This window comes from Penicillium oxalicum, chromosome II, assembly GCF_001723175.1.
Source record: "Penicillium oxalicum strain HP7-1 chromosome II, whole genome shotgun sequence".
Classification (NCBI taxonomy): Eukaryota; Fungi; Ascomycota; class Eurotiomycetes; order Eurotiales; family Aspergillaceae; genus Penicillium; species Penicillium oxalicum.
In genome coordinates this window covers 2789213-2815805 of record NC_064651.1, presented here as the reverse complement: position 1 = coordinate 2815805, position 26593 = coordinate 2789213, and the positions used below count along the sequence as shown (strand labels likewise).

General features: G+C 52.6%; 6 protein-coding genes across 6 annotated transcripts; 4 read left to right on the top strand and 2 right to left on the bottom strand.

Annotated features, from left to right (window-relative positions):
- Positions 1 to 1981: 1981 nt before the first annotated feature.
- POX_b02859 (uncharacterized protein) lies at positions 1982 to 2820 on the bottom strand (the record flags this gene model as incomplete). The annotated part of the gene is made up of 2 exons (XM_050111767.1): positions 1982 to 2298; positions 2466 to 2820. 2 exons carry the CDS (start codon positions 2818 to 2820, stop codon positions 1982 to 1984), a joined length of 672 nt encoding a protein of 223 aa, XP_049972113.1.
- An 838-nt stretch (positions 2821 to 3658) lies between these two features.
- On the top strand, positions 3659 to 7867 carry POX_b02858 (Killer toxin subunits alpha/beta; the record flags this gene model as incomplete). Its single annotated transcript, XM_050111766.1, has 3 exons — positions 3659 to 4948; positions 5035 to 7796; positions 7858 to 7867. 3 exons carry the CDS (start codon positions 3659 to 3661, stop codon positions 7865 to 7867), a joined length of 4062 nt encoding a protein of 1353 aa, XP_049972112.1.
- A 5737-nt stretch (positions 7868 to 13604) lies between these two features.
- On the top strand, positions 13605 to 16971 carry POX_b02857 (uncharacterized protein; the record flags this gene model as incomplete). Its single annotated transcript, XM_050111765.1, has 3 exons — positions 13605 to 13667; positions 13758 to 13943; positions 14038 to 16971. The coding sequence occupies 3 exons, from the start codon at positions 13605 to 13607 to the stop codon at positions 16969 to 16971; spliced, it is 3183 nt and encodes a 1060-aa protein (XP_049972111.1).
- Positions 16972 to 20089: 3118 nt separating this feature from the next.
- Positions 20090 to 22390, top strand: POX_b02856 (uncharacterized protein; the record flags this gene model as incomplete). The annotated part of the gene is made up of 1 exon (XM_050111764.1): positions 20090 to 22390. One exon carries the CDS (start codon positions 20090 to 20092, stop codon positions 22388 to 22390), a length of 2301 nt encoding a protein of 766 aa, XP_049972110.1.
- An 814-nt stretch (positions 22391 to 23204) lies between these two features.
- POX_b02855 (uncharacterized protein) lies at positions 23205 to 24733 on the bottom strand (the record flags this gene model as incomplete). Its single annotated transcript, XM_050111763.1, has 3 exons — positions 23205 to 24209; positions 24284 to 24495; positions 24595 to 24733. 3 exons carry the CDS (start codon positions 24731 to 24733, stop codon positions 23205 to 23207), a joined length of 1356 nt encoding a protein of 451 aa, XP_049972109.1.
- A 138-nt stretch (positions 24734 to 24871) lies between these two features.
- On the top strand, positions 24872 to 25866 carry POX_b02854 (uncharacterized protein; the record flags this gene model as incomplete). The annotated part of the gene is made up of 3 exons (XM_050111762.1): positions 24872 to 25348; positions 25404 to 25598; positions 25762 to 25866. 3 exons carry the CDS (start codon positions 24872 to 24874, stop codon positions 25864 to 25866), a joined length of 777 nt encoding a protein of 258 aa, XP_049972108.1.
- Between the last annotated feature and the right edge of the window lie 727 nt (positions 25867 to 26593).

Below are 26593 nucleotides of genomic sequence, written 5' to 3'. Positions count from 1 at the left end.
TAGCTATGAAACTCCCGTTGTGGATTAGCCCATCGCTATGGCGTATGATTGGCTCACCCCTTAAAGTCAGAGCAATAAGGTAGGTATTTTCCTGCCTGGCGGAAGAGCAGTTGAATGAGGCACTTTTTGGTTGACGGCCGATCGACCGATCATGCGGACCCAGCCGGTGTGGTAGGTGCTTTACCCTCGCAATTCTGACTCTTGAACAAGAGAAGCGGCACTGATCGGATAGAGGGATTGGGATTTGCGGTATCTTCATTATGAGGAATTGGTCTGTTCTTGAACAAAAATATGGCTCAAGCACGAGTAGGTAATCGAACTGAATCAAGCATTTGTAGACTTGGAATACGGTCCGAGTCTTTATACTATATTTAACAATGAGATGACCAACTGTTGCAAACATATCTGTTAGCTCATTAGCTTCTTTATCGTTGCCTCTGGACACGTCCCCTATTTCAGATCGTGTTGCTACTCTAGAGTATATCCCGTAGCTTACGGTATTACATATTGAGGCAATTTCACATTGTTCAACCTTTATGTATAGTAAGGAAATGGGTAGATTTGCGGAATTTTGAGAAGCTCTTCGAGTGACAGAGGGAAACAAAAGATAGTGAAACTAATTTCCACAAAGACTATATCCAAAAAAGCCTTACCATTCATTAAGCTAAATATGAATTCATTTGAATGCACGTAGGCTGTTCCCCAGAACTAACTAGTGCACCTTCTCGCCATACTACTTGTGAGTCCGACCAACGCCTTCTAAAATCTCTCTAAGCGGCCGATAAGAACCAGAATCTATAATAATCAGGCTCTAATTATCACCTATGATATGGTTTGAATTGATGTTGTTGTGAGTGCGTCCCCGAGAATAAAGATGCATGATCCTACACTCGATACCAGTCAAAAGGCCGTTATAGCTTTTAGGCAAGATCGTCAGACTCCTTCAAAATCTCGTTCATGTCCAGAGCCCTTGTAACTAGCCCTGGAACAGCGGAGTTGGCATGACTGTGATGGACTTCAATTCGGCGGGTCAGTCTAGGTAGCTCTGAGGGGCTGCCTCATGATGAAATCTCCCCTTGGTTCCTTTGGTTTCCATGAGAGTTGGAATACTTTACTCGATACAACTTGGTATTAAGAGAGATGAAGAAACAGATAGGAAAAATGTGTCAAGACTAATAACAAGAGAGGCCAAGGACGAGAAAGAAAAAGGACAGCGGGCACAAGCCTTGTTTGCAAGAGACCACGTCTATTGCACCACTTCAAAAGCCAGCATCTGATTAGCCCCGAATAGCGTATTGTGTTGCTCACACAAACGGGAAAATTAATAGCGGTCTATAGCCCGCATCGATGCTTCGGCCACTCACAAGCAGATTCAACATGGTCCCTTTTCCAAACAGATAGCACATGCTTTAGGGGGATCATTTTGGCCCGCAGTTTCACTGCGAATCTCCGTAGTCATGTCTTCAACTTCCAGGATGAAAATGGGCCCCTCAATTTAGAGAAGCACAATTTCTACTATCTTGTACAAGGCATTACCTGGAGACGGCGAGCGTAGTGCTGCTGTCGGGAGGCAAGGACTATTTTGATGGATGATTGTCGGGTTGAGGGTCGAATCAGATCCAATCTTATCTTGTAAGGTTCCAAGTTATTGGGAGCATCTCCGCCCCACCGGAACCTCGACATAGTATTCAACGAGGACAGAGAGTCTCTCGGGTACTCTGGTTTGCACAATTTCCAGACAGTCTAAAATTGTGCACATTGCACAGCCCATCGTCGGACTGAACTCGGCGAGGAAGGTTGAAAAGCAAGACGTGATGAGGTTTCTACATAATTTTCACATGGCCAAGACTTTTGTCCGAATTCCACCGGGATTCCAAGAAGAAAGTTAATCTCTAGCCACGCTAAGGGAGCCATGCCCACGGAGCGGGGCGTAGGCCATTCACATTATGCATGCCAAGTCATTGGGGCAAATGACTGGAGATTACTCTTCCGCTTTAGCTAAAGTGTCTAACAAAGCCCCCGTGGCCGGAAGATCCAAATACGGACAATCCTCAGGGTTGGCATAAAAAGTCCCTCCTAATCGTTCAATCATCATGCACCGTTCCTGCATCGTGTAGGCGTTACTCACAAGACCGGCGCCCTTACGGCGGGCCTCTTCGATGGTGCCTTGCAGGACCCATACTCCTCCCGACTCGGGCCAACCCACTTGCAGAAAGTCATCGGTGTTTTGGGGGCCTCTAATATCGTACTCGACCATTTCATGGTAGCTTGTCCACCAGGTCGCACCCAATCGACGCACTAGAAGGCATGTTAGACGATTCGCAGGTACCAAGATGGGTATAGCATGGCTCGATAAAAAGTAATGTGTTTCCCCAAGTAGTGGAGCCAATCTCAGATTATTCAAGACCATACCCAAACGAGTGCGAAGCCCGAAAAGTCATGGGACAAGATCGGGCACCACTTACTGCGATGGCAATGTTCATCTTCCGCCGGCTGCGGCTCAACGAGATCCAGGGGCAAGTCGAAGCGGTCGTATCCGAGAAAGTCGAGTTCCACGCCCATGCAGCCATGCAAAGTGTAGATGCCACCTTGCGAGGGCCATCCGTAAACACTCACGCCCGGCCCGTGCCCGTAGCCGAACCGAAACCGTCTCTCCGGTTCACAAGAAACACAGTCTAACATCGCATCCATTTGCAGGGGTAAACCAGATGGCTCGGATAGGACCTTGTCAAACGAAGATTGGACACGAGGATGATTCAAGGACATCCAGCCAGCGACCAAACTCGGAAAGAAGACAGCCACGGCAATGCACCAGAGCATAGCGGCGCGCGAATCAAACTTCGAGAGTCGTCAGCTCGACTGCGGAATGCCGGAAATTTGAGCAAAGAGGGGCCAAGAAGATGAGGACTCGTGAATAGAAGCATGGGAAGCTGCACCATTATCCATCAGCAAAGGGGTAAGACTGAGGCCCCACGAGAGACTTACCAATTTAACCACTTCGCTGGTGGACGATGTGATCACTTACCCACTAGCTAGGAGGCGAACAGAGAGCACCATTAATAAAGGATATAAACTCCGGCAGCTGTGCGCTAGACCCATGTGTTGAAATCCGCATCGAAAATGATTATGGGCCGCATGTAACCTTCCAAATGTAGAGTAACGCAGCGACTCTTCACAGTCGAACTGACGGCTTGGCGGACTCCACATTTTGCCAAGCCTCTAGCGCGTGGTCCGCCTCTCCTCGCCGTGCACCGTGCGCGGTGTCGTCTGAGCGTCAAGGGAGGAGCTCTTTGTTCAATGTTCCATGCCATATTCAATCACAAATCTAGCCAAGATCTGGAACCTTTTTCCGCATACCATACTAGCCCTCAACAATGCATACGTTCCGCTGGAATCCACACGCCTTTGGCAGGCGAGATGAAGGGCCGGCAAGTGGACCACCCGCTGCATTGGACATCGCCTCTGTTGCATGTCTATACACAAAAAACAGCTTCGGCGCGACATCGGACAGCAGTCAATCTGCTGTCGGCGTTTCTCTTGATAAATTCTTCATGCTAGTTTGCTAGCGCATACAACTGAGAGATCACATATAAAAACCCCCAGATCATGTCACTTGGTCAGGAGGAACGAGGCAGAGAACACACCAACACGGGCCAAAATGAAGTACGTTCAACGTGCTTTCGTACTGGGCCTAGCAAGTGGTCTGGTGCACGCAAGCCAGTTTGACCCGCAGATTGAGCCATGTCCGCAGGCATGTTCAATCGCTGGGCCGGACTCAGCCAACTGGACCTCGTACCATTCACTCGATCGACTTCGCCTATGCAAGAAACCTCTGCACTTTGATTTCAACTATTTCAGTCCTCTCGACTCGCATACCACCACCAAAGCTTGCACATTGGATGCCGCGAAGCCTGATGTTGCTGAAACACAACTCTCCTGCAGTGGGGGAGCAGACAAACCCATGGACCTCCAAGTGTCATCTTGGGATACTTCAAGCTCAGATGCGGTAGCAGTTGCGTCGGTGTCTGAAGTTATCGCGGCATTGAGGTCCCAGATTGCGGACAGCCACCGTTCCTGCAACAATTCCGTCGCCCCCGCTGCCTCTCCGACTGTTCTCTTCGCAAGCTATGGAGACCTTCTCGCAGGTTTGTACATTGGAAGCAACATCGACGCTGCCGATGCCACGCGCGAGCTATCAAAAGCCGTTCTCGATGCCAGCGCTGGCTCTGGACTAGGCGAGGCGAAGATGGCGCAGATCTGCGGAGCCAATTTAACAAGCGCCCACACATTGGGCCTCATCGCAACCCGTACAGGAAGTGCGCACCTGTTACACCAGGCCATGCAAAGCTGGACCAATGCGACATGCACCGAAGGTTCTCATCAGTCCACAAAGAGCAAGATGACGGTCGTGCAGCTGCCATCAACCGTTGGTGGCAGCGAGGCCGCCGATAACGGACTGAAGAGTCGTGCTGGCACTTGCACATACAAGCTTGTCGTCTCGGGGGACTCGTGCGGCTCCCTGGCGACCAAATGCGGGATCACTGCTACGGACCTCTACAAGTACAATCCCAGCAGTACTTTTTGTTCTACCCTGGCTGTTGGCCAACCTATCTGCTGCTCGGCGGGCTCGCTGCCAGATTTGAAACCCAAGCCCAACGCCGACGGCACTTGTCATAGCTACACCGTTCAGTCAGGCGACTACTGCGCCCTGCTAGCTACGAAGAACTATATTACCGTTGAAAACATCGAGTCCTACAACTCTAAAACCTGGGGCTGGCAAGGCTGTAGCAATCTCCAACGAGGGACTGCTATTTGCCTGAGCTCCGGTGAGCCACCCATGCCCGCAATCGTGCCGGGCACCGCCTGCGGACCCCAAAAGGCCGGCACGACTCGTCCAGAGAACTGGGACGATCTCAGCGGCTTGAACCCTTGTCCACTCAATGCTTGTGTAAGTTTTTTGTCCCTCGTTGCCGCTCACTCATTGTGCTCTCTTCCCATTCCGAACCGCTCAAACTGACGATCAAACATGGGTAGTGCGACATTTGGGGGCAATGCGGTATCACATCCGACTACTGCACAGTATCCAACTCCTCCACTGGAGCCCCCGGGACCGCAGCACCGGGGGAAAACGGCTGCATCTCTAATTGCGGCACTGATATTGTTGCTGGGAGCTCATCAGTATCACAGCGCTTCAACATTGGATATTTTGAAGCATTTGGCGTGGATCGCTCCTGTCTTGCCATGGATGCCAGCCAACTGCCGTCCTCGTACTCACATGTGCATTTTGCGTTCGGGCAGGTCTCGTCCACTTTCGATGTCACTCTCGATGGGTACCAAGACCAGTTTGAGCGATTCTCCAACATGACTTACTTCAAGCGAGTGTTGTCCTTTGGAGGCTGGTCATTCTCCACCGATCTGGACTCGTACCCAATCTTCCGTGAGGGTGTCACCGCGGCCAATCGATTGACGTTTGCCCAAAACGTGGTAGCTTTTGTTGAGCGGTACAATCTTGACGGAGTGGACTTCGACTGGGAGTACCCTGGGGCCCCGGATATTCCTGGCATCCCCCCAGGTAGCCCAACCGATGGGGCGAACTACCTCAGCTTCCTCAAGACAGTGCGGTCATTGCTTCCCTCGGGCAAGACCCTGTCTATCGCCGCCCCCGCCTCGTACTGGTACCTGAAGGGATTCCCCATCGCTGAGATGTCTAAGGTGGTCGATTACATCGTGTACATGACCTATGACCTCCACGGCCAATGGGACTACAACAGTCCCTTTGCCAACCCGGGCTGTGAGCTCGGCAACTGTCTCCGTTCACATGTCAATTTGACGGAGACGGAGTCTGCACTCTCCATGATTACCAAAGCTGGTGTGCCGGCCAACAAGGTGGTGGTTGGAATCGCCAGTTACGGACGTAGCTTTGGCATGATGGATCCAAGTTGCACAGGGCCAAATTGCCTGTTCACGGGACCAAACTCAACGGCGACCCCGGGTGAATGCACTGATACAGCAGGGTACATCTCTCAAGCAGAACTTGAGCGTATGCTCAGTGACTCTGCACGCCTGCGGCGCCGCGACGTGACGTCCTGGTATGACAAGGATACCGACTCGGATATGATGACGTACGGCGGGGGCAGCTGGGTCGCGTACATGTCCCAAAAGACCAAAATTTCCCGAATCAATCGCTACGCTGCATACGGCTTCGCAGGCGCGGTGGAGTGGGCGCTCGACCTGGCGCAATTTGTCCTGGGTTCTGGTGATGACAGCGTTTCGGCGGGTGAGATCGAAGAGAACAAGCAGATTTTCACAGAAGCGTTAAACTCCAGTAATTACGACACCTCCGAATTTTCGACCTACAATTTGACCGATCTTGCCACTCGCCTTGTCGGTTATGATGGCTGCTCGCGAGACCAAAAGAACCAAATTTACTCTGGCTGGCAGCAATCATGGAAGATCATGAACCAGCTGTATCAAGAGGCCAACAGTGGCTTCAACTTCAACGAGGCAGCAGCTCTCGAATTTTTGGGGGCGCCCGCTTACACCAAACCCTTCCAGGACAGAGTCCAGCAGGCGTTCAAACAGCTGGGTACCATTCAACCTGGTTGGAGCGGGATTTTCGCGTGGAAGCTGGCAGTTCGGTGTGACGATTTATACAAAGCGTGCCCCTGCGGCAATGGCAACGGGCAGACTATCGCCTACACGGTGCAGAAGGACGCCAAATACCAGACTGCCGCAATTAATTTCTGTGACCCCTACTTTGAGCAGGACACTCTGGATGCCAAGATTGCCATCTACGCGCAGCCGAAGAAAGCCGTGGAATACTACGCCGATATGGATCATTACGCAAGTAACCAGGGTTCCACCTGGATTCACGAGCTTTTGCATGTCGATTGGGCGTCTCTGAAGGGAGACCCGCACATCTACGACATCAAGATCGCAGTCCAAGCCAATGATAGGACCAAAATATGGACTAAGGCATACGGGCCCGTGATCAACAAGGCACTGGGTCGCATGCTCTATTCGGGTTTCTGGACCATGCAAAACGCTGACAGTATGTCCCTGTATGCCCTGGCTCGGTATGTGCAGAAAAAACTGGGAAACATCTACCCGCACCTCCCCCTTGCGCTCAAACCGGCCGTGGATGCGGATTGGCCCTACTTAGTGTCGGGCTTGGAGGTTTATGAGAATGGGACGGGCATCAGTACGAGTGGTTCGGATGGAGACGTTTCAACCTGGTCGTCGACGACGAGCCAGTGCTCGGATTCGGACGACCTTGACGGTGGCTGGCAGAACCAGGCCACCATGACCGTGAGTGGATTCCCCATGAGATCTGATTACCCGGCGGACTATCTCTCTAGCTGGTCGTCGTGGGCGGGTCTCACTCCAACCACCACCACCACTGACACTCCCACCGCAACGCCGTCGGGAACATGGGAGATCTCCATCTACAGCCAGGCAGACTGCAAAGGCGACCACTACGAGGTCATGGGCCACGATATTAACAGCCCCCTTAAGCCATGCTTGGTCATTTCTGATCTCGGCACGACCGACACGGCTACCTCGAATTCGTGCCGGTGGTACTCGGGCGGTTCCTGGGAGTCGTGTGACAAGAGCTCGCTCACACATCCGCTGTCTTGGAAACTGAAGAGCCCGGGCGATTCCTGTACCGCCTATGACAATGCGAAATGTGAGAGAAACGGGTCTGAGCAGTCATATTCAACCGTCGCGGGGGCTTGCAACAACTATGATAAGGCGGATTTCGACCAGGTCAAGTGGATTGCCCTGAGATGCGGATGGTAAGTCAATCACCGCAAGGACTAGATTCGAAGATCGGATCATGCTGACAACGGAAACCAGGGAGCCTTGATGATCTTTCACAGCTACCATCCATACCGCGGAGGAAATGTCAATTTATGAATGGAAGAAGCAAGCTCAGGTTGTACATCAAGGAGGATCTCCATTGTGGCCCGGTGTCATGGCGGCGGCTTCTGTGTCTCTTGAAACTCATGTGCCCTTCTACCATCCACGCCTCGCTGGTCTCACTCATTCTGTCAAAGTCTGATCAAGACGAATTCAAGAGGCTTTCCTTCATTTCCCTTATACTCTTCTTTCATAGTCAGTAACAGTGTCATTACTCGGGCTATAACGTCGGCATTGATCATGGAGTTCTTGGTATCTTACATGGTGTCCCGACCTGGCGCCCGTTGAAAATGAGAACAGTCAGTCCGATCCAAGAGTCAAGTCAGCGGATATAGACGTGTGGAAAGTGAGCCACATTCCACATCATAGGGCACATGGTGTCTGATAGGTACGTATTTGAATTCCTCTGGCAATGAACTAGGTATTTATGTTCAATACCAGCCCGGTGATGCGATTCATGAAGCCAATCTGGATATATGAACCATCGACCATGATCTCTACCCGAGTACTAGCGTCAGCCATTGTGGATATCCCTCTTCGAGCCCAATTAGCCCCCTTCAACAGGCCACGGCTTTTTTTTTAAATTCCACGTCCTCCATTTCATTCTCGACGGAATCTTTGGCCCGTCCTATGCTGACGATACAAAGGAAATTCCATCGCGAGAGAAGGCTTGAAAGTACACTGACCGTACGTGTCAACTTCTGTAGCTCTTTGGGGTATCAGCAAGACATTAAATTCGTTCCGGGAAATCCATCCGATGCTCCTGCAAGTACTGTGCAGTCCGACCTTGAAAGTCCAGATTCGAAAGTCACAAAGGACCTTGAACGAAAGATTGAGGATTCTCCGGATTCTCCGGGTCAGCAGGGAAAGAGGGAAGGGCTAGGCTGTTCCACCTGCAGCAAGTGAATGGATATTCGGGTTCAAAAAGTGAGCTGTCAACATTAATATCAATCACAGCCACGAGAAGCAGACTGAATATTTCCCACATCCATGGGTGCTCCCTCCATAGAATCCATGTCGTGATATGGAATGACTGGTCTCGTTTTGCGTCCGAGTAGAGACGTTTTTGCTACCTAAGGTGGAACAGGTTCTCATTCATACCTGGTAGGTTAGGTACTTTGTCAACGGGAAGAGGGATTTTTCATAGTCTAGAATGTCTCTTTGTGGAGCTATCTTCATTATGTACTAGTCCAGGGGGCTTCTATTGATCTAGCCCATGAGATGTAACATAGCAACGGGCAGCGTTTGGGCAAGCCAAAAAAGGAGCAACGGCAATTCTTGGGAAAAGCATGATCGGAAAGTTGAGCTACGAAACTCGGCCCCGAAGAAAGAAACCTACAGTACAGAAAAGGGCATGTAATCACGAGCTATATGGGTGAGCAACGATATTACTGTGATCGCTACAATCCTGAGAGCATGCATGTCTGAATCATATTTCGATAGATGACGGAGAAAAGCCGTTTGTGGGATCAAAAGCCGGGGTAAAATGGGCCCTGGAAATCTTCCGAATCCTCCGAGGGGAAAAAAAGGGGGGATCGTGTTCTTGCTCGATCTCCACTCCTGTTGCAGTCAACTAGTAAGGTACCAGGTAGGGGGTAGTTGATTGACTAGGTAAGTGGAAAGGTTTGGACGGGAAGGACGGGTGATAGGTGGATTATCTTCAAGTGTACTGTAGTACTGAGAAAGCCACACGGGTATTAAGATAGTAGCACCGGTAGTTCCTCAGAGTCACCTCCGTCAACTAGAGAAGTGGAGGCGAAGGGAAAGGAAACGAATACGCGAATCAAGTGTCAAAGATGCTTAGAAGGTTGTCTGGTTGTTTGCCAAACGGAAAGCCCCTGGTGGCGTGACATTCGTATCGAATAGAGTGAACGGTTCTTGGCTTGCCCAGGCCCACTATTCTGGGCACGAACCATGTGAGAACTTTCATGGACAGGCCTAAATCTGAGATTTCTCTTTTTTTTGTGTGTGTGTTATTTTGTTGTTCTCGGGAAGACCTATGTGCTTGTCTTTGGAGACTTGGGTGAGAGCATTGAATGAGGATGTCCCCTTCAGCTGTGCCTTGTGTACTCTGTTCTTCGGTCTCGTGGATACTGAAGGGTCTCAAGGCGCGAAGGACTCCCAGAGTCAACACGAAGACCGTCTTGAGCGCTGACAGCTCCAGAAACATGGTGTGATGGAATCGTCCCACATAAATGAGAATCCACAGTACTGGTCCAGTTTTCAAACTGCCGAGGTGAGGTGTGAGCAAGACTCTCTCATACTGACTACCCCCAGTTTTGAAGAGTTGCCTCACTGCGTGCAGGTCCCCAATATGGAGACACAAAAGAAGGCAGACACATTTAACCTCGAGTAGGTACAGTCCGAACTCCCCGCTTAAGAGCGGCCCTAGTGTGTTCCGTCTCTCTGTTGATTTGTTTATAAATTCCTCTTTTGGTTTTTCTACCCGTGATCACCGCCCTGGGTGGAGTCCCTGGAAGAACCGTTTGGCCCCGTCCGATCCTGGTCAGGCAATTTGATTCGTTGGTATTTTTGGAGGGCGGCTGGAACAACGAACTGGACGATCGTGCGACATCGTCAGGGGGCTAAGAAAACCTTGCTTCACCTCTGGTGCTCTCCGTGGGATGGGCCTTAGGCCTCGTATCCTGTTGGGTTACGAGGTTGACTCATACAGTACTACTGTCACACCTTGACTGTATGAAGAAGCCGATAGGAACTGATCCGCGATCAAATGGCCAAAAAACATTCTTGGAAGATTGATGACACGACCATAGTCACGTCAACTCTGGAAAGCGCCTCAGATGACGGGATTGCACGCGCGCGCAAACACGCTGCAGAAAGAACACGGTCCCTCGAGCGAGGAAATGCTGGACATGTGGTCAGCCTTTATGGGACGGGAGACATGCCATGCTGATTCGATGGGATATGTATGTCATGAAGCTGCTTGATGGTTTTGTCAGCCAAATTGATCGAATCTCGAAGGAGGAGGCGACTCTTGGCATGCAGGACCACACACATTCATTCTAGTCATGATTGACAAGTCATGACTGTGCGGCCTCCTTCCATGCCACTCCGTGCCCACTCAAAAAGCTTCATCGTCAAGGTTCCTCGCATGAACCTGGCTCATTTGTGTTTCAAGAAAACCCGCCAGTGCTTCGACAATAGAACTGACTGTTGGGATGAGTCCGCGGGAGTTGACACAGCTGGTACATATCGGTAGGAGGTCCCGGATCTAGGCTCAACTCGGTTGCTCGGGGGGCCATGATATACCGAGGCAGATACATTCGATGCACTGCATATATCCATGGGTCAGGTGTCTTCTGATGGTAATGATGATTCCCTGGAAGGTTTGATCGGAGGTGAATGATTAAAATGTGGGTCACTGTACATTTTCTCGTGATGTTTTAAGCGTGACTACAATCGACATGACATTGGCAGAGATTGTCTAATTGTAATTAATGCTCTGCGTTCACTCTCATTGGTGTCATCTTTTGAAGGGAAGCTGTGGCTGTGGACAAGTAATGTGGTCAGTAGAGACCTGAAGAGTCTTTGGACCAGCTGGTTGGACCACACTTGGAGCTTGATCGCCGGCCGGGCGCTACAACGGATCTTGGTGGATAATCCCCCACATGCACAGTCCAAAGATCGGGAGAGGACGGACTTCTTTAAGCCGAGACACATGCGAAGCAGACGATTTCAGGTGCTATTTGCCTCTCGGTCCTTCAAAGCTTGAAAATCAGTGGATGAGAAAAAAAAAATAAGAATCTTCTACATTTCTATCAGGCTCTGCATTCATCAGGTCGGTGATCACGAATTTACACCGTCGAGGAAACCCTCTGCGGCAAGTTTCAGGGCGAGACGCCGGCGCCAAATTGGCTTTCCGGCTCTGCAGAAGTGGATCCCCAGCGGAGGTTCATGTTTTTGATCGGTCGCATTATTCAACAAGAGATCCTTTTTCTTGCATGCCGACCCAGCGATCCAGATTGTGCCTTTGGTGGTCGGCAGATCCTGCATGACCCATGTTTTCGGTGATGCCTGAAGCCTCTGGTCAATGTAACATGGGCTTGGTGCTTCATACTTGCTTGCCTCGAACTCCCCTGTTAGGGCTCTCGAACCTCGTGTCCAGCCAGTCAGGCGAGGTTGGTCATGGATTGCTTGCTTGCACGTAACTCCGGGAGCCTGACAGGTCCCAGTGGACATGTCTAGGCTTACTGGCCTTGATGGAATCCGAGGCAAGACTTCCCCCGATTGCCTTTCTCACTCCCCAAAATGGGGCCAGAGACAGCAGTTGCGAATCCCCAACGACCAAGCATCGGTCTGGAGTTTCATCCTCGATCGAACCATGGACGGTGGACACCCCAGACGAGTGAGCCAAGTATCAAGATGCCGATCAGTTTGATGATTCCTCGGTCGGGCCCGTTGTTAGCAGGGGAGACACAAAAAATCGATCTGGCGCCCACCTGCCGGCTCGTGAGTCGTCACATCTCAGGCTAGAATATCAAAGGGCCGCGGTAGGAGTGCGCAAGGGAGGAGACGAACGTCTCGCCAGTCAGCGACGTGCAGCAAACTCCAAAGCCCAGGGTCTGTCCGAGCAGTAGATGAAAGGCCCGCTATTTTTATTTTGGGTATCCGATCGTGCCCATTGGTCCAGATGGTCACGGGACGCTTCTGCCGCTCTGGTCTCGTCATCTTCCATCAGTCGTCTTTTTGTCTTCGTAGTCGCCGGGGACGTCACTCGACAGGGAGAAAGCGGATAGCGCCGCACAGCTGCTTACCACTTGCAGCCTTTTTCATGCTTCATCTTCAGGGTCCGCCTCCTCATGGCTGCTCCAGACTGGAGTCGTAGGAGGCGGACGCTAGACCCAATGGACACTGGTCCGGTCAGTAGTTCCCGGCGTTCCTGACAGCCAAGCTCCAGCTCGGTTCGCACTCAACCCCGACGTCTGTCTGGCTGACGCTGTCACGATGTGGAGACTGGAGTCGACCCACCGTGCGTTTCATCAGAAAGGCTCCTGCGGTGCTGGTTGGTGGACTCCAGACGCCCTTTGTGACGGGATGTCTTACTGCTCGTCCATGTCAACAACAGGTCTCCAGCTCGTCAGGTCGTCCTGATGCAGTTTACCCACCGAAGCCCTGCAGGTGCAGATGCTGCCAAACTGGCAAAGCCACCCAGAAGAGGGTCCCAAATGGGCCTTTCTTTGTTGCTGTTCCGGATGGTCGTTGGTGGAGATGCGAAAAGATGGTGTTGCACCATGACGGAGCCAAATGAGAAACACCGACTCCGTGACGTTAAAAAGGTGGTAACCGCCCACCTTCACTCCGTTTCGACTTCAGACTTGCTCTCTTTCATCCAGTCGACTTTTCTTCTCGTCTTTTTTTTTGCTGTCTTTGTCTTTTCATTCTGCCATCCCTTGGCCCTTGCGGCCCTCTTTTTCTTCATTGTTGATTCAGATCTCCACACTCGCTCTGGAAATCGATAGCCCGCCTCCTCTGTTCACCCTCACTCTGGACAGACGATCCGACTCGGTCTGAACCACATATCTATCGTTTATTAGAATTGTTGCTGGTCTTCAATTTCTTCTACTTGAACACACACCAGACTTGCTGCGCAACGCATCTAGTCTTTCTTTCTTTGGCCCGTTGCCTATCATCCTTTTTTCTTTCGTCGACAGTTCACCTCCACGATGAAGGCCACTACTTCTGTCGCCTTCTTGTCGCTCCTGGCCTCAGCCCAGGCCACCTTCGGTGTACGTTGCTACCGGGAATCATCTTTGGCTCTCGTTTGTCTGCACGGCTGGGGAAAAGAAACAATGCTGACCTGGTTTCGTAACATCTAGTACTGGGGCTCTGAAAAGTGCTTCTCTAACCCCGGCCGTGCGCCTAACAAGTGTAATGAGCACCAGGAAAAGGGCTTCGACTGGTCGGGTCTTTCACCTGGTGACTTTTCCTCTTACGGTGGCTTCGACTTCTCCGGCTTCTCCTGCAGCAACAGCTTCGGTGGCGGCCGTCATGCCAAGCGCGGTGTAAGTTCGAATCTCGACCGTCTTTCTTGGCGTCTGGACGGAGAGATTGCATGTCCGAGGCCTGGTGGACTTGTGCTGACCAAAATTTCTACAGGAAAAATGCATCAAAGGTACTGCAGCCAAGCGTGGAAGCTCCTCCTCTGCTAGCGGCGGTGCGGCATTCGGTGGCTCCTTTGGTGGCTCCATTGGGGGCTCTGTCGGGGGCTCCGTTGGAGGCTCCGTTGGTGGCGGCGCTGGTGTCAGTGCCGGTCACTCGGCCCCGTCGTTCTCCTGTGGTGCGCATGATAGCGGCTTCTCTATCAACCACTTCCATATCTCGACCGACAAGGACACCGATCTGCACATCATCTACGGCATGCCGGATGGATCTTCTTGCCGCAACACCGCTTCTTGCTCGTCTGCGGGTACTGATGTGAAGAACGACCAGTGTGGTGGTGCTACCTCGGTCTCTTTCGAACTCCCCGACCACAGTGACCATGACAGCTGCGGATTTGGAATCTGGAGCATTGGCTTCGACTGCACCCCCGGTTCCACCATCCCACTGCCGACTCCCACTCCTCCGGCGACTATTTCTCGCCCCGGTCACAGCAGCGGCGTCTCGACTACACCTCAGACGGTGCCCACTGATGCCAGTCCCGTGGGCTCTACCATGCCCGGTGTTCCCTCCGTCTCAGTGCCTGTCGCGACTCCCACCGGTGCCACCACCCCCGTTGGTGCCACCCCCGGCGTTCCGAGTGTCAGCACTCCTGTCCAGTGGACCACCTCCACAGTGTTCACCACGAGCATGATCACGATCACCAGCTGTGCCCCCACAGTGACCAACTGCCCCGCTCACTCGACCACCGTGATCACTTCCACCATTGCCCTCTCGACCACTGTCTGCCCAGTGACCGAGACTGGAACTCCCCCTGCCGCTGGCGAGTCCACCCCGGCTGGATCTACGCCCGTTGAGACTGCCCCTGGTGGTCTGACTCCTGGTCAGACCGGTCCCGCTGGTCCCAGTGGCAGCTCGCCCGTCACTGCGTCCAGTCCTGCGGAGACTTCCCCTGCTGCCGGCGAGTCTACCCCTGCTGGCACCGTTCCTGCTGGCTCGACTCCCGTCGAAACTGGACCGGCTGGCTCTACCGAGACTGCCCCCGGTGGCCTTATCCCCGGCCAGACCAGTCCTGCTAGCCCGAGTGGCAGCTCTCCCGTCACCGCGTCTAGCCCTGCCGGAACATCTCCTGCGGCTGGTGAATCCACGCCCGCTGGTTCGACTCCCAGTGAGACTGCCCCTGGCGGTCTGACTCCTGGCCAGACCGGCCCCGCTGGTCCCAGTGGCAGTTCGCCCGTGACTGTCTCTACTCCCGGTTCGCCTGCTGGTCCCATGACCACCGGCTCTGTTCCAGTCCCTGGCGACTCTACTGTCACCGTGGTGACCTACGTTACCACCACCGAGTGCCCTGTCACCAGCACCGTCAGCTCAGGATCCTCTAGCACCGTGATCACCACCCACACCATTTCCACTGTGACTCTGACCTCGACCTCCACGGTCTGCACCAAGTGCACTGCGACCTTCACCAGTCTCCCCAGCGGCAGCCAGTCCACCCCCGGCAGCCCCGGCGGTCCATCCGAGTCGGTTCCTAGCGGAGCTAGCCCAACTGAGTCCGTTCCTGTTCCCGGCCAGTCAGGCCCTGCTGCTTCGGAGACCGTCCCTGCCACCGGTGTTCCGACTGGATCTAGCCCAACTGAGTCTGTTCCTATCCCCGGCCAGTCAGGCCCTGCTGCTTCGGAGACCGTCCCTGCCACCGGTGTTCCGACTGGATCTAGCCCAACTGAGTCCGTTCCTGTTCCCGGCCAGTCAGGCCCTGCTGCTTCGGAGACCGTCCCTGCCACCGGTGTTCCTACTGGATCTAGCCCCACCGAGTCTGTTCCTGCTCCTGGCCAGTCGAGTCCTGCCCCCTCAGACACCGTCATTTCCACTCCGGTCCCCACTGGTGTGAGCGCTGGCTCTTCTTCGCTCACTCCCGAGGACACGACTACTTACGTGACCACCTATGAGACAGTTACTAAGTGCCCCGTCACCAACACCGTCACCTCTGGTGGATCGACTGTTGTTGCGACCACCATCAGCGAATCTACCGTCACCTTGACCTCGACTCGCACCGTTTGCACCAAGTGCACTGCGACCGCCACTGGAATTGTTCCTGTTCCGACTGGCGCTGAACCCACAGGCGTTGTGCCCGTCCCTACTGGCGCTGATGCCACTGGCGTTGTTCCCACCGGCTCTGGCTCTGGCTCCAACACGGTTCCTGCCGGTCCTGGGGCGTCAAGCACTTCTGGTGGGTCCAGCCCTGCGCCCAGCTCCGGATGCCCCAACGTGGTGCCACAGTGTATCAACACCTGGCTCAACGTTGTCCCCAAGTGTACCTCCAACAGTGATGCGCAGTGCTTCTGTCCCGACAAGAACTTCACCGACAAGGTCATTTCTTGTGTGCAGGCCTGGGGTGCGTCTACCGAGGAGATCCAGCACGCTCTGTCGTACTTCACTGGTATCTGTGCGGCTTGGGTTCCCACTAACCCCGGTATCGTGACTGCCATTCCTTCGACCATTACTCTGGTGCCCACCGTTCCCGTTCCCAGCGGTGCCAGCGGTGCCACGGCCAGCGCCGGTATCACCGCCCCTGCCGTCAGCCCTGCGCCATCGGCTCCTTGCACCACCATCACTTACTCGACCTACACCGTCACTGTGCCTCAGGTCAGCTTTGTCACTTCCACTGAGACTGGCTCCTCCGGTGCCTCGCCCACGGTCGGTCTCGTTCCCGCGGGACCTAGTGGCGCCTCAGCCGCCACGGGCACCGTCCCCGTCCCCGTTCCGGCTGTCCCCTCTTCCACCCTGGTCACCACCGCCGCCAGCAGCTCTATGCCTTATGCGAGCGCGAAGCCCACCGCCAGTACCATTCCCATTTTCAACTCGGCCTCGACCGTGTCAGTTGCCTCGGGCTTGGTTCTCGGCTCCGTGGCTGCCTTCTTTAGCTTGATGCTCTAGACGTATTCCGCAAGTGACAGTCCTTTTTTCGAGAGACTCTTGTTTCTCTTTCCCGTATTATATATTTCATATCTATCTCAATCTCTATTGATTCACTTGGAACGGTTGCATGTGTGACTATGTCTTTGTTGATTGTGTTTTCTTTTTCTTTCCCTCTCGATCTGTTTGATACAATTTGTGTGCGACAAAATATTCCTGGTGACTGCAAATACCGACCTGGCCATCTGAGGATGGGGGGAGTGTGCTAGTTCATGAGCTTGGCCTGTTGGGACGGGAAATATCCTCAGCCTGGAGAAGGGAGTTGATCCTGTAATTTAATATTCACTTCCTTAATCAGACATAACATAGAATTCTTTGGATTGGTTACTCCAGTAAGATATTTATCAGCTTCGTATGATCACGGAAACAATCCCATCGTGCCAGGACTGTTCCCTAAAGATTTTCAGGTCCTCAACGAGGCAGGACGAACGGACAAAAATAGTCAATACAAGCATTCGTTAGTTTCTCATCGCGAATCTCTCGTACTAGTCTCCGTCTCGGACTGAACCGTGGGAAGCGCTCGTCGAATTCTAGAACCGAGCCTCCTATTGCGCTGTGTTCTCGATAATGAAGGGGGGTACTTAGACGCGACAAGATCAGACATGAGCCCGGGAGATCACTGATGGATTGCAAGTTTGGCGTGCAAGAGGACTGAACCAACTCTCTTTTTTTTCACCAAGAAAAATAAATATAAAAAGATTATAAAAAAAAAACAAGAAAGGTGTCGAGGCTGTGTAGGTCTCATGGACCAGGTTGAGAGCCTTAATATTTCAGTCTGGGAGGAGAATCACCATTCAACCGAGTTCCATCTACTGAGAGTTTACTAGATGTCATTTGATGGAATAGTTCTATCGGATACTGGGGGTCAGATCTCGTTGCAAAACTCGCGTCGGAGATGGATGATGTCTAGGTACTCAATTTATGATCTTGCTAGTCCACTGGACTTCATAGCGAATTTATTTGACAAGTATCTTTGTCCTATAAATCCAAGTGGAGCCTGCCTGGTCTGGATCTAGTTCTCTATCCAGCTCGCGATTCTGGTCCTCTATGGAAAATTACAATGTCGACTGTTGCAGAAGTGGAGAATTCAGGATAAATTCATGTACTTCTAACAAGGAAATTGAATAAGATTCTTTGCACACGATCGAAAGGAATACACGGGATAAGAAGTAAGTGAAGCTGTGACTTGAGTACCTTTTAACATTTGGCCATGTCAATGACCATTTACTACGAGGGAGATTATAAGTGCCGCTTCAATTAATATCTGGTCTCATCTATGTACGGCGGGAATCTATAGACACCGTAGAAGTGACCCGTCCAGACCGAAAAACATACCGGATTGACAAGGCCAAATGATTGATGACTATGAACCTCTACTATCTCACTTCATATTATGAATATCAAGAACTTTAATCTCCGCGAGAGAGAGAGAGAGATAATACAAAAAAAAAGAGTTTAAGTCAGACGGCCCGAGAGTTCCAATAGTGCTATCAAACGCAATATCCATGGCAATAATGATCAATTATTGCCCTCATGACCTCCTTGCACTTACACTTGTCCCGAGAGAAACTAGCAGAGTCTCCCCGAAAACAAAAACTGAATGCACCAGATATCTCATCCGCTTATCTCGGCTGTCTTTAGGGCGTGGGATCTTCCTTGATGAGACTAGCGGCCGAAGGAACCCGTCCCTGGACGTTCACGGCACTGATAAGCTTGTGAGCTGTGATTGGTTTGGAATGAAGTAAACAGAGGTGGGGAAGGGGGGGGGGGGGGGGAAACCTTAAAAAAAAAAAGACAATTGTATTCATTAGTTGAAGTGTCTGATTACTGATTGACGTGTATGTTGGTTCCATGGTATCGGGACGTTAAAAAAGATTGCAGAGACGAGGGGGAGTGGACGGTGATGGTGATGGTGATGTGAAGATCTGCCTCTGGATTGGACGTGGACGAGAGTCGGTGGATCTTTTGTTTCCACGCGACCTGTCACATTTTCTTCTTATTTTTGGGTTTTCCTCTTTTGGGAGATATCTTTGGAGTATCTTTTGCGACGAGGTGTAAAGTACAGTCGTTGGACATGTGGCGCTACTTGTGGTTGTGCATCAATATTGGTACTTCTATCACGACTCATTCCGGCCAGTGAACCAAGGATACAGTCATCTAGGAACAAAATAAAGAGAAAAGGAAAAAGGGGGGGAAATAGGAACTTTCGAGGTTCAACGTGGAGATACAAACATGGCTGACATACTAAACAGTAACCTTAGTTCACGGACTCGTCGTCCAGTATACGATCCTAGGCACAGTACTTGGTTATATGGCATGTCCATTGTACACAAGATCCCATCAGGATCTGGATGAGAAGAGAAATGGTCCGGATCAAAAAAGACCCTATGCTTCTAACTTCAAACTATTGAGAGATCAGTCCGCAATGAGTTTCGAGCTCCCCTTGCCGTGGTGATGGTCAGTGTCCCTGTCGGAGTCGTCCACTTTGTCGGTCGTCGAGATAAGCCCCTCGTTTCTCAGCCAGTCAGCGCATCGACCGTTGCAAGTGTGTACCATTTGCTGCATGGAGCGTGTAGGAACTAGTGACTAGTGACTGTCGTCACGGAGCACAGAGTGTCTTCCCCCCCCCCCCCCCCCCCCCCACTCCTTACGGAAAGGAAAGGAGAGTGAAAGAAAGGGAACAAAAACGAGACGTGGCTGGCCGTTTGATATTCTGAAAAAAAAAGGTGGACGAAAGAGGTGGTGATGACATGGTTCACTCTTCATTCTTGTTATTTCTTCTTAGCATTATTATTTTGAAAAAGGAAAAAAAAAATGTCTCTTGGCTCATAAGCCCTCGGAGAACTTCCCAGATCTGACTTGATCTCCTCAATCTGGTTCATGGTAGAATTGACCGTGACTTTGAACGGGAAAAGACACTCCTGGTAAATCAAGCAGATTCACCTCCTCTCTTCCCCCCCTTTCTCCTTCTTCGTCTTCCTCGAATGATCTTTTTCGACAATCCTACTAGGACATCCCAGATCCATCCCGATTGACTGCTGAACCGCTGAGGTTGATGAAGAACCATGTCTTGGCCAAGATGGGGTCACCACCCGAGCACCACGAACATACCTCGGTCTGGTGGCCCGAGGATCGCATCAAAGCCATCCTCGATACAAAGTACATTGTCAGCCGCCTGCAACCGGACAATGTCCCACGATTATTCGACCTTCCACGCTGGGGCGAAGGGCTCACCAGCGAAACCTACATGGAATGGATATTGCTCAAGGCAGGCCGGTTGTTTCTGATCCTCGATGCCATCGGGATTCCCGATCGCATCTTCGCTCTGGTGGACGAGTCATGCGACGATGACGATCTTCCGATCGCAGAACAGAATGTGCATCGACTAGGTCTCTCGCCGATGGGGGCCACCGATGCTGCCCTCGAGACCAAATTCTTCCTTACCCAATGGCGGTATCTTGTTCGTGGGATCGGGCAAGGCGAGCATGTCGTTTATACACCAAACGAAGGGGTCCCTGTGGAAGTGGCCCGCGCGACGACTGGCATCAGCACCAGCACCAGCATCCAAGGCCGTGATGATACCGCAGATCAAGTGATTCTCGCGGGGACGGTATGTCGCATGTATCTACGTACTCAGATCCAAGTCGGTGGCGCTCCGCACTTCTTTTCGGCGACTGAGGTACTCGAAGAGATCCGCACGTTGCGACGCCTGGCGCATCCGCATCTCCTGTCCGTTTATGCCTCGTATTTCGTGGACGATACGGTGTGCGTCTTGTTCGGCGCGGAAGCCGAGCGTACGCTTCACAGCTTCATCGTGGACGAGCCGCCCAGTTTCTCCAAATGGCAGTCCAAAGAGTTTCGCCGGCAGACCTTGATCACCTGGCCGCACTGCCTTGCCGCGGCGCTGGCATGGCTCCATGCGCAAGGCTACGCGCATACGGCCATTCGTCCGTCCAACGTCCTGGTGGACTCGAGATTTAATATTCTGTTGGGTCAGTTTCAGGCGCTGGACTCGTTACTCGCACCTCCACGGGTCAATGACCTTGAAGCATATCAGTACTCGGCACCAGAACGCTGGGCGCGTACAGCAGCAGCAACAACGGCCGCAGGACCGGCCATGGAGCCCACCTCTTCCAGCAATACTCTGCTGCTTCCATCCGGAGGCCGTACCGGACGACGCAAAAAGCCCTCTCCCTTGGCTCTTTCTGCTCTCCAAGAGAGTCGTTCATCGTCTCCCGACGGTCCTCGTCCGGATTCAGCCGCTTCTAAGGGCACCGTCATTCGCATCGGACTCTCTCGATCTCCCTCGCGATTCTCCCTGGGCTTCTCGTCCGCGTCTTCCTCTTCTGCATCTTCGTCCTCCTCTGCATATGCTGCATCCACTTTGGGCGGCACCGATCCCCCATCCACCACCACTCAGTCTCGCAGTGCCTTTTGGAGCCGATCCCGAGCATTCCTATCCACTCCATCCATCACATCATCCAAATCTTCCACATCTACATCTTCTTCCACGGATTCTTCCTTCTCCTTCTCTCTCTCTCCTCCCTCTTTTCCCTTGTCTCCTTCCTCCTCGTCATCATCTTCTCTAGTCCAGGCAACCAGACCGGGAACATCAACCACATCGACCTCCTCTTCTTCGTCAACCTCAACCTCAACCTCCACCCCCTTCCAATCCGATATCTTCTCCCTCGCAGCAATCACCCTCGACATCCTCACCCACCTCTGCAAACGTAGCCTCTCCGCCTTCACATCCCACCGTGCCGCCCGCAACCGCTCCGCCGGCCGAGGCGGCGGCATGGCAGACGCCTCCTTCCACTTATCCCGCAACGCCATCCAGATTCAAAGCTGGATCACCCTACTCGAGGGCGATGCACTGAAGCGCTGTCGTCGTGACCGGCCCAGTGATCGGGCATTTCACGCGGTACCGCGCATGCTCATCGTGCTACGGGCAATGCTGGCCGCGGAGCCGGAGAAAAGACCGTCGGCGCGGAGGGTGAAGAGGGGATTTGCGTCGGCGATTAGGGAGGCTGAGAGTGGTGGGAATTCGGGATTGGGGCTGAGGTTGCACTGTGTTGAGGGGGAAGGAGGTCGAGAGGAAGAGGAGGGGGGAAAGCAGGGAGGAAGAAGGACAAGAAGGACCAGCAGGAGAAGAAGGACATCATCAGAGTATAAAGAAGAGGAGAAAGTTGAGCTGAGCAAGACTCATCCCTATTCACGTGGTCACGATGACACCTCGGTTCCGGACTTTGCTGCGTCCTCATTATCATCCTCATCGCTCCTTTCCACCGGGTTTGAATTCGGTCTGTCCTACACAAGCAGTGACAGCGAGACCAACGAAACCAGCGAGGATGGACACGGTATCAAACCCCCCACAAAATGATCTTCAGAAGCGGCGGACTGTCCACCGTGGTTGTTCGTCGTGGGAAAAGGGAAGATGTCCACTTCACCATATGGTAATATTTATATCAAGGCTCAAGGAAATAATATCCCTCGTGCTCGTGGCGGATGCTTGAGGGTCTTGTCAAGCTTGTACATGTGACGAAGACGATTACTTATATTTATTGGCATGGTTTTTTTTATATTTTCTTTATTTTTTTAGGGGGGGTGGCAGCATTTGTGAGCTCTTTCCTTTCTGTTCATTTTTCAATTTCTGGTTTTCTTCCACGATGGATGTTGGGGGTTGGGATCTCGTATTGGGTTCATACTAATATTGGTCGAATGTGATTGGAGATGAGCTTCTGAGGAATGGCAGTCGCTCGTTCTGTGAGGTCGTCTTTAGCAGTCGATTGAAATATCTAATAGCTTCATGGTGGTGGCAGATGTGACAGGTGTGAATAAAGGCCAAGCTCTTCGAGCAGTTCTGCCAAAAGGTTGTTCCCAGGCTCCTCCGAGTCCAACTAACCTCTCGTGCTGAGAGCAACACCATTCCAACCCATCGCAATTGGAGTCTCGGATCTGATTCAAGGGGTTGGTGGGTTGGAGAAACGGTACAGAGTGCGCAGTTCCCGTCTGCGAGTGCATTTTTAATCTATCAAGAAGGTTGGTTTCTATGGTCGTAATCAATACAGGCTCTTCTCTATCCCCATGACTATGCACACATGAACATTGATACAGAAGGGGAGGGGGATTTGGGGGAGACACAAGAAGAATCGGTGTGCCATCATCTGCCCGAGCGCGTGTCGTCAAGGCGCCTCTCACAGCCACAACGCAACGGCTCCGACACCAGCGGAAAGGAGCAGGGAGATGGGCAGCAGAAGACCAGGGACCGTGGAACCATGGGGTCCAGCAGGGTTGGCCGCATTGGACGTGGTGCTGGAGCTGGCACCGGCGCTGGTCGCTGCCGAGCTGGCCGTCTGGGTGGCAGCGCTGTTGGCGCCCCCCTCGGCTTGCTTGGTGTACGTCTGGCCCAACGACGGAAGCGGGGAGCTGGGGTCAACCGCCCAGCCGTTCGAGGTCGAGGACGGACACTCCATGGGCGAGATGGACCCAGTTTGCTTCTTGTAGTCGGAAAGCGCCACTCCCGTGGGGCTGAGTGTCGCCCACTGAGCCTTGAGGTTATCAAAATCGGGCTGCACGGGGGTCGGCGTGCCCTGGCGGGTGAAGCCATCTTCGACATTGGTACCCGTGGCCGTCGCAGGGTCAACCGAGGGCCCATAACTGATAATTCCGTAGTTGTTGCTCTCCTCAATCCACTCGTAGATCATCGCACCGGACCACGTTCCAGCCATCTTGGAGCCAAAGATGGCGGCCTGGTCACCAAAGTTCCGCGGCTTGGCGGTGTTGCAGCCAGTTTCCGAGAAGAAGATGGGAATATTGTAGGAGGAAGCATTCAGCTGCAGCTGGTTGTAACCCGAGCCCTCGTAGGTGTTTTGGCCGCACCACTCATAGGCATTCAATGAGAAGAAATCCAGGCGTTCCGATGCGTTTTGGGAGCAAGCCAAGTAGTTCTGGAGCATGGGTCGGAGCTCGGCGATGTCAGCCGCGGAGTATCCGACGGGAATCTCCCGATAGCCTTTCTGGTCACGATATGCCTTGATGTCGCGGGCAGCGGCCAAGACGTAGGGCGCAGCATGGGAGCCATTAGCGGTTGTAAGGACTTCGTTGCCGACAAAGACACCTGCCGTATTATCGAATTGCTGGAACTCGTCGAGGACCTCCTTGAAAGCGTCAAACTGCGATTGGCTCCACTGGGGGGAGGTCTATTGATTTTTGCAGTTAGAAAGCCCTTCACACGGGTCGTACATTTCGCGTGAGGGTCGCAGGTGGTGCTTACCTGCTCAATCTGAGTGTCAAAGGTATCCAGATCGACGAAAAGATAGATTCCTGCATCGGCAAACGCCTTCATACAGCCCTTGTGATCGGCACTGGGGTCCACATGGTACACTCGAATGGCATTGGCGCCTAGTTCGGACATGCGGACAATGTCGCGCTTGCACTGGGCAGTATCGATAAGCGGATCATGGGGCTTCAATTGATACGCGATGCCTATCGTTTTCCAGTCAGATAAGAGATCCTTTCACCGATGGTCCTGGGGCGATGGGTTTCCACGTCATTGGGAGCGAGGATTGCAAAGCGTCATCCTACCTTTGAGGTAATACTGGGTGCCATTTTCATAGAAAAATTTGGAACCGACGGCGGAAATGGTGGGAACAGCATTGACGGTCGCCGCTTGCAGGCCAGCCAGCACGAACGGGATCGCAGAGAGCGAAATGGAGGACAACATCTCCAAACACAGTTGCAGACCACGAGGATCTGAACGGAGACAGAAAAAGGCGGGAGAGGAAGAAAAACAATGCCCGTCAGGAACGGATGCGACTGTGCAACGTAGAAGATCCCAGTAACAGTCGAAAAGTGAAAAACAATGGAACGGTGTTTGCGACTCCCGATCCAGACAAACAAGGAATCGCAGAGCGTGAAATTTGTTTGGACGTGGAAAGAGCGACCCGGAGAGAATGAGTGGGCGCGTGGATTCGAGGACAGAGCGCAAGTGGTCCGATGGTTGAACGTGTCTCAGGAACAGTCAGAAACTCACAATGGACCATCCAATGGCGCTACTGTTCAAGCATCAGAAAGTTGGAAGTTGGCAGTCAACTCCAGCTGGAGGTTCCCTATCGTTGCTAGCGACTTTCAGTCGGACTCAGTCCACCTGGAAGGAAGAGCACATTGCTTGTTGAGACGCGAGAGCGTGGGGATTCCATCTCCGCATGCTGGACCAATGGAGGAGGCCACTATCCCACTAGCGTGCCAATGGCCTCTGCTTCCCAAGGGAGTTTCAGCGCTGGAATTCACCAGGGGGAGGGATGGTTATTTCGGGGTCAACAGGAGAGGACGAGAAGGAGTGAGATGGAGAGAGTGGAATCTTTGGAGACGCATCAGGATCGTGGTATTCACAGGCGGTCATGTGCGCACACCTGACCTTCATGTCAAGGTTGAAGACACCACGCTCGGCTGCCGTTGAAAAGCAACGACAAGACGCCATGGTGGAGCTCCGGGGGAAAAGCACACTCCAGCGCAATTGGAAGCTGGAAGCCAAGACCGGCGCCTTCGATCAATCGCAATGCTCCCCAGGATGGACAGGTGAGGTTCATGTACGTGCCTACGGGGGGATAGAACTGCCTTCATTGGAATCTAAAGGCGAGACACTCTGGAGCATGGAATGATATTGTCGATGGAGACTGTCGAGATTTGCCCTGTTCACCTCTTTTTCATTCTGTGCACCACCGTGGCATTTGTGTCTGACCGACTCTGAAGGACGGGGTGCAGCATTCTTACGCTGTTGTGGGCCAGTGGTTCCGCAAGGCTTCAACGGTGCGCCGGGACCTGGCGCCGATCGAGTCTGCGGTCGGGTTATGGTGATTCCATGATCTCCGAGGGAGGTACTTCACTTGAAACACGGTCGGGGTTTTCTGGAATGGGTTCATCAAATGGCATTATCGCAGATCTAAAACTTGGCGTTGACAATGAGCCAGACTCGGAGTCGCTTATCGTGCTTGGTGTGCCGACGGCCCGAGCCCAGGAAGAACTCGATACCCAGGCAGCTGGCAGATTGACTGATCATCGCTATGGATGCTGTAGATTCAAGGCAGGCCGCCTGGGGATCAGAACGCAGGCAACAGACGACTTTTTTTTTTTCTTTTGGTATGCGACGATCCAGGGATCTGGAGTTGCCGTTTCTTCCAAAACGAGGTTCGCTTTTGACAAGCATCACGACCTTGAAGAAATTATTTCTCCCTCCTGCCGCCAAAAGAGTTGGTTCGTCTGTGCATGAGGGTGGCATGGGAGGTGGGGGATTGTACTTTGATAGCTCTGGCAACGCATACTCCTCTGGATCATAAGATCATAGGTACCTAAGTAATCATCACCCAGGCGCCGTGATCACCTGGAATCACATGATTTTCTAAATACCGACAGGTACCGATTCCATTCCCCTCGCCAAGCCACAGGGCCGAGTGGCTCCCTGGCATGGAACATCCATGACACTCACGGATGGACCACAAGCACATTCAACTCATACAGAATGCAAGAATAGCAGGAGTGCTGTCCAACATGGAATATCACGCCACCTGGATCAGATCAGCCGCAT